The 12528-nt window shown below is 38.9% G+C and overlaps 1 protein-coding gene across 1 annotated transcript in view; it reads left to right on the forward strand.

Moving 5' to 3' along the window:
• SLC5A12 (solute carrier family 5 member 12) overlaps positions 1-12528 on the forward strand; it is a 47984-nt gene that overhangs the window by 32578 nt on the left and 2878 nt on the right. The window contains exons 10-13 of the mRNA XM_019456564.2: positions 253-320; positions 5816-5902; positions 8603-8769; positions 10389-10492. Coding sequence (XP_019312109.2) covers positions 253-320; positions 5816-5902; positions 8603-8769; positions 10389-10492 — 426 coding nt within the window. The remainder of the gene's footprint in view (positions 1-252; positions 321-5815; positions 5903-8602; positions 8770-10388; positions 10493-12528) is intronic.

The raw sequence follows: 12528 nt of genomic DNA on the forward strand, positions 1-12528 counted from the left end.
GCATCCACATGGTAACTTTCTTCCTGAATCCTGGAGAGAAAACACCTTGAGGCCAGATTCCAGCTCATTTTGCCTGACTGGGAACAAAGTCTCCCCCCTTACCCTCTTGGGGCTTGTGATGGCTGAGTGGCAAGGACAGTTCTCACCGAGTTCCCTTCCAAAATGGCTTCCCTCAGAGACAGTCCTGGGCAGGAGCTCAAGAAATTCCTCAAAGCCACTTTGGATGATGGTCACGGGTTTTCTTTCTTTCAGGTCTCTTGTTTGGTGTGATGTGTACCTCCATGGCCGTGGCTGCCTCTCTCATGGGAGGTGTTGTGCAGGTAATGAAAACAAGAAAAGACACCTTTGATTTCCTAGCAACTTTTGCCCACTTTCTGTGCTAAGGCTTTGCTTATTCCTCCAAGTGCCATATGCTGAGACTCTGATACCAGTTCCGAATGAAATATGCATGTAAAATTTCAACCAAAATTGCTTTCAGAAGGGGAAACTTTTAAAAGCTAGCAATGGAAGTCAATTATGGTACACTGCCCTTTTAAAATCCAGATCTGAGCATGTATGATCCTGAAATAAAAGCAGTAATGATAATTATCATCACAATAATAATAATAATAACTGCTATAAATGGAGCACTTCCTACGTTCTAGGTACACAATCCCAAATGTTTTACCACATTTAACCTTTATCACTTCCCTCAGGGTGGTATGATTAATATACTAACTTTACAGATGAAGAAACTAAGAAATAGAGAAGAAGTGATTGTCCCAGAGGCACATAAGTAAGGAGTGGGGAGCTGGCCCATGAGCCCACCTCTATCTATTATCTAGGGTGAACTGCCTCTCGTACATCCAATTCCCCTTTCCATAAAAAGAAGGTAAGGAGTCCCGAGGACAATATGTTTCAGCATCTTCATTTTGTAGATAATTACAGAAAAGAGTGAAAATATCCTGCTCAGGTTTTCACAGCTAGTCAGTGTCTGAGCGAGGTTTATGGTCCAAGTCTCCTGAGCCACCCCTCTTCCCTCTGCAAATCAGCCACCTTGGAAGCAACAGTAGAAAAGCCCATCTTCAGATTCTACTTCAGCCCTCTATATCCCCCTTGTATTTTTGCGTAATTTCTTTTTTTACTGTTTATTTATTTATTTTGAAAGAAAGAGAGCATGAGCAGGAGTGGGGCAGAGAGAGAGAGAGGGAGAGAAAGAATCCTAGGCAGGCTCCATGCCTAGTGTGGAGCCTGACTCAAGGCTCGATCCCATGACCATGAGCTCATGACCTGAGCCAAAGTCAAGAGTCGGGCACTTAACCGACTAAGCCACCTGGGGACCCCATCTTTGCATAATTTCAACATCCTTTGTACTATCTTGGAACAGCATAGCTTTTCAATAAATGTTGCTTCAGCAAAGAAATGAATAAGGGTGCGTGAATAGCAATCACTGATTTTTACAGAACACATCTTAGTTTGCAGAGCTGTGCATCTGACTTGATCCTTCTAATGACTACTTATGAAGAATCCTTTCTTTCTATTTTGAGCTCCAGGGAGTAAGTCAGGGAGATTGAGGGATACAATAGCTCAGTTGTCTACATAAGAAGCTGTAGGATTGGAAACCCGGTATCCCCTCTGGTAAGCTAGGTACTTACTGTTTTATCACAGATGCTTGATAACCTCTTCCTAGTTTTTGGAGCACTTTGTTATTTGCTCATTCACACAGCAGCACTGGTAGGTTTAGTGACATCAGCAGCATCTCTTATCAGTTTACTTCCATGCATTCATAGGGACCACATGTAGAAGTCAGCTCTGAGGCCTTGTGCCCCACTGCTTTCTCCCTTTTACCCAAACATTATTTACTATTAAGGAAGTATCATCATGTTGAATTTAGCAAGAATTTCAATCACTAAATTGTTCTTTTTCAGAAACGTTTGTATTTTAATCTTATTTCCAATTGAGGTAGGAAGGGCTCTAGAATACACAAAGACCTACAAGACTGGTCTAAAACAGAGCTTACGATAAAGCAGGGATGATTGTAAATGATGCTCTCATCTGCTTGTCGTTATTTAGATGGATATGCTTGGCCCACTTTCTTGATTGTTTAAAATGTATGCCCCACAGTTCACACAGTTGAGGAGAGGCTGGTTGGCAAGAAATGCAAACTCTGATCTCTTGTTTCCTAGGAGAGATATTGTTCATAGGGTGTCCCTCTCATTTCTCTAAATACGTCTGATTTGACGGTGCAGAAAGTCAACTATAGTTCCCCTATTTAATTTTCCAAACAGCTTTTCTAGATTGAACATAATGGGACAACATTCCTATTCAGGTTTTACACATGGGAAGATTGAAGCCCAAGTTTCACAGACATAAGGGATAAAGGCAGGTTCAATTCGTGTTCACAAAGCCATGCGATACTCATGGTGTGTGTTTGTGGATGGTGCTAGGAGTGGGCAGCCTGAATCTTCTTCAGCAAAGGCCCTTTTACTTAGGACGTTATAAAGTGTGTTCTGGAGACCTTCATTCTGTGAAATGCTCTAAGAAAGCAAATTTCCAATGTCAAGGACATTTGGGAAATGCTGCACACTCCGTGCCCCTCTCAGAAATCCACAGCCACATTAGAACATTGAACACCCCAGGAAGTCCTAAAATAAAGAAACCTATTTTTTTTTAATTTTTTTTTTTTAATGTTTACTTTTGAGACAGAGACAGAGCATGAACGGGGGAGGGTCAGAGAGAGGGGGAGACACAGAATTGGAAGCAGGCTCCAGGCTCTGAGCCATCAGCCCAGAGCCCGACGCGGGGCTCGAACCCACGGACCGCGAGATCGTGACCTGAGCTGAAGTCGGACACTTAACTGACTGAGCCACCCAGGCGCCCCAAGAAACCTATTTTTTAAAGTTTTTTTAAAATAATCTCTACACCCAACAGGAGGCTCAGACTCATGACCTTGAGCTCAAGAGTTGAACATTCTTCCAAGCCAGCCAGGTACCCCCAGGTTTTCTTTAAAATGTGACCATAGACCATATATAGGGAGGCAGAGGGTACAGGGGGTGGTGGTGGTGGCAGAAACAGGGGGAGGGGGCAGGTAAAAGCAGCAAAGATCACATGTTAACTAGTGATTTGCAGAGCTCACTTTCAGAAAGGCCGTTCTATCCGTTATGCTTCTATCTTAATGACTCTCATCTAGTTCTCCTAAGGGCTGTAATGAGTTCCAAGCAGGTTCTTATCTCCACTTAAGAAAGTGCCTCGTAGGTCTCCAAACAGTCCAACAAATGACATGCCTCAGGAGCCAGAGAGCTCACTAACAGGGTAGGTAACAACAATTAAAGGAGGTAATAATAATGGTGGATACCACTTGAAACTAATATAACACTGTATGTTAACTAAGTGGAATTAAAATTAAAACTTAAGAAAAAGAGAAAGGAAAAAATAATAGTAGATAGCATTTGGGGGGTACCCATTATGTGCTGTAGAGTGCTTAGTCATGATTCTGACCTTTCTCAGATTACACGTTGAATGCTCACAGGAAAACCCAGGAAGCAGGCATGGATTCCCACTTGAAATGAGAAAGCTAAGGCACAGTAAGGCAACCCCCAGCCCAAAGCACATCCTTTTATTCATCACCCCCAGTTTGCAGGAGCAATTTATGTGAGATTTGCCCACTGAGGAGAAAGCTATTGGGTGAGATTTAAGTCTTCCCCCAATTGAACCCGCTTAAGAACAACAACAAAAACAAAGATAAAAATTAAGATTAGTTTAGTACTGTAGGTTATAGAAATGCATATCTTCAAAAGCCAGAAACTCTTGGATTTTTTTTTTCTTTTTATCATGTGACGAACTTTTTATACAGAAGCATATTGGCTGATGACTTTATGAGATTGTTAATGTATTTTCCTCCACTAGAAGGGATAAACACCTTTCCTAACTTATTGATTCTCTTATTTAATAGCTAGTAAATTATCTTCCAAATTCACCAGTCAGGGCAATTATGAATTCATGTTATCAATCAGCAAAGGAAACGTCAAGAATATTAAATTAAGTATTGACTTTGGGGAAGAATATCGGCTTTAATCTTCTCTGCCTCTATCTTGTCAAAGATCTATCTGTGGCATTGACTTCATAAAAAATTAAACTGGAAAAACAAATATAACAATGCATTGCACCTCATCTTTCTAGAGAAAAGAATTCACATTACAGCTGGAGGGGATTTGATGGCCTCTTGGTTCTATCTATCTTTCACAAAAAAGACACTCCGAAATAGAATGCATCTGAATTAATAACAGAACATTCACAAATTAGAGTTATGAGAGGCAGGATCAAAGTTAGAATCCAAATATTCTGACTATTAGTGATGGAATCTTTCAGGAACATTTTTTCCCTTAAACAAAATGAGCCATTATGAGAGTCTGTGTTCTTGACATTTTTTTTTTCTGTAGACTGCCTTTAGGAGAGAAAAGGTGGGTTTTATGGCCAAAAAAGCTAGCTTAAATCTCTTAAATCTTACCTCTCCCATTTGCTAAATGAAATTATATCTTTAATATGTTTTCTGTCAGTGCAGTTTTCTCATCTATAAAATTCAGTTAGTGATATCTACTGAACAGGGTAATTGTGAAGATGAAATGAAGTCATTATTCTGGAGTGTCATCTTAACTACCTGATACATAGGCGGTGCCTGACAAACATTAAGATACACATAGTATCTTTATAGAGCATCTTAATCTCAGCTGTTGACCTAAGAGCCCTACAGATGCATTGAAAGAAAAAGAAAAAGGAATGCCTGCGTGGCTCAGTCAGTTAAGCGTCCGACTTCGACTCAGGTCATGATCTCACGGTTTGTGAGTTCGAGTCCCGTATTGGGCTCTGTGCTGACAGCTCAGAGCCTGGAGCCTGCTTCAGATTCTGTGTCTCCCTCTCTCTCTGCCCCTCTCCTGCTTGTGCTCTGTCTCTCAAAAATAAATAAACATTAAAAAAAAAGAAAGAAAAAGAAAGAGGCTGCACTGCAGGATAGCTGTGTGTGTGTGTGTGTGTGTGTGTGTATGTGTGCATGTACGTACACATGTTCACACATGCTGGCACTCTCCCATGCTTGTTCACTTGCATGCAGATCAATGCGTGTATGTCCAAGACTCTTGGAAGACCATGGCACAAAGCTACAGGCCAATAGCAGATTAGTTTAATGAAAGCCCCTTGCCAAGTCAGTGGGCTCAATAACTTAGAGTCTAAGACATATGGAAATGCATTTGTCAAACTCCCTCAATCTCCAAAGAAAATGGAGCCCTTAAAAATGGGATATGAGATACGGAGCTATGGAATGTCCATTGGCCTCCCCACCATGTCCCAACTTAATGTTCAACATCTGGGTGGGATGGTGGGAGTGGGGTAATGTATTATTATCAAAATGATAGAATTGTTAAAACAAGATTAGAATAGGTGATCAGTTGTGTAAGGCATGAAACATAAGGTATAGATACATTTATTTGGTACATTATAAAAAGAAAATTGTTTTTTTTTTTGACAAGATAGAAAATGTATACAAATCAGTGAGACCACCTTAAGGGAAAACTACTTCTATCAAATCCAAATTACCTGTGTGTATGTATACACACACACACACACACACACACACACACAAATGTATGTATTTTTATTATTTTATACAATGCTTATCATTGAGCCCAGAAGGGAGAAATGACTTCCAGAAAGCATGCAAGTAATGAGTGGTACCAGCAGGACTAGGGTTAAATTTTATCCTGGGTCTGAGAGAGAGAGTGATCCCAGGTGGCCGTGGATTCAGGGGAGTGGGCAAGTTTTTGAGATCTGTCTTGCTCCACAGGCTGCCCTCAGCATCCATGGCATGTGCGGGGGACCAATGCTGGGTCTGTTCTCTCTGGGAATCCTGTTCCCTTTTGTGAACTGGAAGGTAAGGCTCCTGCATGTCTCTCCATGATTCCCAGCTAAAACTTCATGAAGCCCAGACAACTTCTCTCTTTTCTCACTTCTCTTTGGAAAGGCCATCTCTCTGGGCTGGGAAAAAAAAAATGGTGGCTTTTTTTCCATGGTGGAACTAAACAGAAACCAAGCCCTCCTTTCTCTGACTTCAGTGAAGCCTTTTAAGAAGCTGAAAACAAGGAAAGTAAAAGGAGCACATGAAGTACTGGATGTCATGACATCAAAGTTGACTCTAGGGTTTGAAATGTTCTCCCTAAATTCAGGGTGCATATAATGAAATTTAAAAGATATATTGAATTTGGGAATAATTTAGGTTAAAGACAACTTTGAAAACCTAAAAAGAAAGCTTTGTAAATTTCTTTTTTTTCCTCCATTTTACTTAGAATTATAACAAATTTAACTAACTTAATTAACAAATTTAAGAAGAGAGTAAACAAACCTGGTGTATCTGATAGCTAGATGTTCTTGGTTTTGCTGGTTTACAAGCTAATTGTATATTAAGTAAATGTTGGTTGGATCACTTTATAAATATACATCAAAATGAACATTTATTTGAAAAAATAATATAATACTCTTTAACACAGTTTAAAAATCATAATTTTCTCAATGTAGCAAAATTATCTTTTCACTTGTTGCCATTCATACACTTATATGCATATATTTTTTAGAGACCTTAGACTACAAAAAACCTGACTCTGCATACTTTTAAATATACTTTAGGGTGCTCAGTGAAGCCTGAGTCACATGATATGTCTAATTAGGTGACTGTAGCTATCTGACCCTTCTTGGCCTCTATTCTAGATAAATCTTATGGACATAGGCAAACAGCATGGATAGGCAGGGAGCATTTGGGAATTTGTAGTGTTTCCCTTACAGTCTTATTTGTTTTAATTTACTTTTCTGATATTGAGGTTGACAAGGATAGGTATGTTTTGGAGAGATAGTATGAGGGAAGGCAATATGACCATGAAAAAACTAATAATGAGCTACAGAATATCTTAGTCATTCTACACATTAACTTGTTATCTATGTTAGTGAACTGTGGTTCTTCCATTTAGCCCAGAAAACCACCTTGCTCTAGGTAGAGGGAGGTAAATGTTACAAATTTGGGTCACCTCCCCCCATCATTGGCCATAGCTGATCCTACTAATCAATCATAGCTCTCTCCACAAAATAGGGATGAAGCCCCAGGACCCTTTCAGCATGGCTTTCTAGACAGCTACCACAAATCTCTGAGGGTTGAACTTCTTGTTGAAATCCATTCACTCTTCACTGTTAGGCCAGGGGTCAGCAAACTACATCCCTCAAGCCAAATCTAACCAGCGTCCAGATTTTGGTATGGCCTGCAAGCTTAAAATGGTTTTCATATTTTTAAATTATTGGAAAAAATTAAAAGAAGAAAAAAATTTCATGACCCATAAATATATGAAATTCACATTTCAGTGCCCAAAAATAATTTTATCGGTTATAACCACTCCCTTTTGTTTACATAATGTGTATGTCCGTTTTTGTACTATCGGGCAGAAACTGAGTAGTTGTGACAGACATTGGATGGCCCACAAAGTCTAAAATATTTACTAACTGGCTATTTGTAATAGAACTTTGTAGACTTCTGGTCTAGACCAAGGCATAAGTATTCAAGTCACACACATTGCTTTAGTTTCCCTAAACAATAATGAAGAAAACATTCTGGTCCTGTTATCAAAAAGTCTTTCCCTGAATAAACAGAGAAACTACCAACTTATTCTCTCTCACATAGAAGGCTCAACTATCTAATGGAGGCTGGGAGGATTCAGATTTTATTTTCTAGTGGCGCTGATCACTGCTAGACTGCTCTTTCTCCTTTATAGGAGAAATGACTCTATCACTCATTGATTTTCACTGTTTATCTATCAAGAAGCATAACCCTTAAATGACAAGGCTAGTAAATATGCTTGCTAATATTTAGACCCAAACAAAAAGCTCCAAGCTTGTGAGTCAGGGACTCTGCTAGAATCACTTGGAAAGAGATATGGGAGAAAGAATTTCTATATAATAGCTTATAGTGGCTGTCAATGAAAAATGACATTGTCTCCATTTTCTGAGGTTTTCCCAGGCTTCTGAAATTCTTCTACCAGGAACTGAGGTCTTAATAGGCTTTTCCACAAGTTTTGAAATATAATTGATATATGGCACTGTATAAATATAAGAAGTACAGAATAGTGAATTGACTTACATATTTGTGAAATAATTACATTGAGTTTAGCATCATCTCATATGGACAAAAAAAATATTTTTTTCCTTGTGATGAGAATTCTTAGGATGTACTCTCTTAACAATTTCTATATATACCAGACAGGGATGTTAACTATAGTCATCATGTTGTATGTCTCTTGACGGATTAAATGGTAAGAAGAAGCTAAACGGAGGGAAAAAAAAGTTCCTGCTAGAAATCTAAAAATCGTAACCATTAAAGCATTCCCCTGTGTTTTCATTTAAGGAACAAGTTACTCCTAAATAAGACTGCATTGTGGGAGTTGGAAGAAAAGCAGTTTGGGTGTGCTGTTTCCAGCACATGTGGCCAAGACTTAGGGTGGTCAGTAAGAATCTCTGAGGCATGGACTCCTCATCTCTTTTTTCTTTCAACAGCTTTGTCAAATCTCTCACTAACGTTTTCTTTCCCTTCATCAAGGGTGCACTGGGTGGCCTTCTGACTGGAATCACCTTGTCATTTTGGGTGGCCATTGGGGCCTTTATCTACCCTGCACCAGACTCCAAGACATGGCCCTTGCCTTTATCAACAGACCAGTGTGTCCCATCAAATGTGACACTATCACCACCTACAGAGCTATCCAGCCGGTATGTGGAACTTAAAGATGATGTTCAATCCCAGGCAGTGGGTAACCAGGTTTGAGGAAGAGGCATTCTCCAGGGATAAGTCTGATGAGCCTGGTCTTGCTTTCCTGTGAGAGTCCTTCTGGGCAGTGCCCAGCACTGATGAGTGCCATGAAGGGGTGTTGAATATTCTGAATATCCATTCCTCTGCATCCCAGGTTCACAAGAGTGAACTCAGCAAAAGAATTAATTGGAATTATGGGTTCAAAATAAGAAAAGTAGTGTGTGTGTGTGGGGGGGGGGGCGGGGCGGGGATAGATGGGTGGGTATGAAGATCAAGGTTCGTGCCCTTGAAAGAGTAAAGACCTGAGTAGAATGGTTGTGGACACAGGGTTGGGAGCACTGCTGTGAACTTGCAGCTTCTAGATCAAACTAAATTGGGCCTAACAAAGGATTTATCTTCTATTTCTGGCTGGAATAGGTAATTTAAGACACCAAAACGCGGGAGATAACATGGTATAGGGAGAACATCATGGCCTTTGAAATCAGAAATGCCTAGGTTTGGATGTGGGTTTTATCATTTATCCACTCTGTCTCTGCATAAGTTAATAACTTGTTACTTCGTGAATTCTCAAGAGACTCTGAAAGAAAAATGAGGGAAATAATATTTACTTTGCTTGTGCTTTGAGAGGATTAAGTGAGAAAGGATAAATACAGCCTGTAGCACTGTACCTGACTTTAATAAATGCACTTTCTCACACTCTCATTGTTTATAGAAACAAATCTAAGAATTTTGGATAGCTCCTTAACTCTATGTATCAGGTGGAAAAACTATTATGGGCTGCACTGGGATGAAGTAGGTAGAGCCACATCCTAGGACTGTGCTCCTGAGTATGTGGTCCTGCCTACACAGTCTATGAGCACTCCATTATCTTGCTTCCATTTGCTTCTGAATTTCATTTAGTTTAGAAGCATTCCTTTCCATAAATCTTACAAACACATAATAACCTATTATAGTTCCCAGGTCCACCATATTCCCTCCCTCCTGCCTGTGCTTCTTCTGTCCTCTTTTTTTGGAGTGCTAGACCCTGGCCTTAGCTACCTTCCTTCCTTGAATAGCTACTAACTAGTCTTTAAAAACAAGTTCAGGTATTGTCTCACACACAAGCCTGGGTTTGATACTCTTTTCAAATGCTCACAGAATTCTTTGTTCCTAATTCGAGGTGCTACCCTTCCACTTTATGATTGTCCGTTAGCTCCTATATGTAGACTTTGCAGCTCACTCATCTTCTTATCTCCAATATCTGCCACAATTCTTGGCATTAAATCTTGGCTTAATAAATGTCTAAAGAGTGAATAATACAAAAGAAATGGAAAGCACAGTCCTCATTGTACTTCTTATAATTTAGTGCATACATTACTATACTTATAATGCAAGGATGAGTTGGATTGAGTGCAATATAGAGCCCAGTTAGTCTACAATTGATTCTTTAAAAAAAAATAACCAAATGGCAAAAAATTAAAGTGTTGGAATTTTGAGAAATGCCAGGCCCTACAATGAACCTTCAGTAGTCCTCTAAGTCATTGTGGATCATAACCTCAGAACTCATGGAACTGTTGACACGTGCTGTTGTCATCCACAGACCTGCAATCGCTGACACCTGGTATTCGCTCTCCTACCTTTACTACAGTGCAGTGGGCTGCTTAGGATGCATTGCTGCTGGGATAATCATCAGCTTCATAACAGGTTGGTTACATGGATTCTTCTCTTTGGGGCCAAGGAAGACATGGGCTATCCTCATGCATTGGTGGGCTAGATGGATGTCTTACTGGTGTGATTTTGGATCCACTGCAAGAAACCCTTCTTCCCAAAGACATGCTTACTCTCTTGAAGCTCATATGCAAAAGCATTCTCCTGATTATCATATATATATGATTATTAATATATATATATATATATATATATATATATATATAAAACATCTATTTTAAAACGTTCCCCATACATTACAGGAAAAAGAAATGGTGCTTCAACACATGGCCCCTAGAAGCAGTAAGAAAATCCTTTGTAATATAACAATCAGTAGTAAAGCAGTAGGAAAATCCTTTGTAATGTAACAATCAGTAGGAAAGGTTAAATATTAAGAGTTCTTTCCTCCTTCATCTCAGTAAGAGACTGGAGTTTCTCTCATAACCACCTCCTATCTCACGGGTGAGCCTTAACTAACATACTAGATGGAGGTCTTTCTCAAATTCACTCAAAGTTGCTTTACGACTGGTGACATTTCAAGCGCAAACTCTTTTTTTTTCCTGGGGGGAAAACTCTTCATCCACAGGAAATGGTCTCATCCCTTTTGAGCTTCTCCTTTCTCATTAATTATGCTGTTATAGCCTTGTAGTTTCTGTTGACAAAAGTGGTTTCCACCAGAAGGGGACGATGTTTTTCAGTGCCTGTTTTCTAAGGTCTTGCTCATTAAATGGATTATACATGCTCTTGATTGAGGGCAAATATAGAGCCTCACACTTGAGTTCTATTTTCATTTGTAACCTTCTTATCCATGAGAACTGCAGCCCTAAATTTTGGCTTTTTGTTTACTATCTCCCAAAGCCTTCCCCCAACCAAGAATAAAACTAAATCTAAATCCATATGAAGTAAAACCAATGTTACACTATATATTAACTAACTAGAATTTAAACAAAAACTTGAAACAAACAAAAAATCCATGTGAAATATAGAACTCTTTTTTCTTAGTAAGGCTCAGCTTCTTCCCTTAGACATAAAGTATCTATCTTATTTGAGAACTCTTCGATACTTTTGTGGTACATTAAGAGAGAAAAGTTTTCTCTGCTTGAAACCCTGGGGATAGTTGGGTTCAGGATTAAATATTTCTTATTCAGGCTGCCCTTGGCTATAAGTTTGAAGTTATATGATTCTCTTTTTCACTGCCCACTCATACACATACACTAAGGAAAATGGAGTGTTTCAGGCTTTAAGATCACATATGTTTAATTTCTTGTTTTGTCATTTACTAAACCATAGAAAAATTTATTATTTCCTTACTTATGAAAGGAGAATCACAATATCTATTTTATAAAGATTAGATATATTTTATAGTCTACATAAAATATGCGTAGTACATAGAAGGCATTCACTAATAAGCAAATACTATTATTAAGAGGAGTACAATTTATTTGTTTGAATGTCTTCTGACAGAGTGACATAATGCTGGGGAATATATCACTTAAACTTCAATTTGAAGCTTTAGGAATCTACATTTTTTAATCTCTAGAAATAAATTTGCGAAAAAAAGCTTATAGACTGGCACAGTGTCTGGAACAGAGGAGGAATGGGATCAAGGTTGTAAACCATCACTCTGCTACCCCATTTAGGGACATTTAGACTAAATTGGCTGCTGAATTAATGACTACCATTGAATGAGATTGGGTATTTGTGAATAATTATCATGATACCAAAATTTGCAAAAGTTCTAAGCAGGAAATATTGTCATCCTTTAAAGCTTGGTTCAAATATCAATTTGACTTATTCCACAGCAGGATTTGAAGGAATGGGACGTTGGACAGGTGTGTTTTAAAGATTGCAAAGAAGGTGTCAGGAAAGCCTAGACTTGCTGAAGGGAATGTCAGAGTATTGCTTATTCAGGATACTGGGGTGGAAGGTAGAAGAAACGGTAAACATAATCTTTTTAATTTTACAAATATTGACTCTGATGGCTTCTAATATATCTGATTTGAGTGAAAAACCAAGAGTTTTCCTAAAGGAAG

This window comes from Panthera pardus, unplaced genomic scaffold (assembly GCF_024362965.1).
Source record: "Panthera pardus isolate Hobbes unplaced genomic scaffold, ASM2436296v1 HiC_scaffold_12, whole genome shotgun sequence".
Lineage (NCBI taxonomy): Eukaryota > Metazoa > Chordata > Mammalia > Carnivora > Felidae > Panthera > Panthera pardus.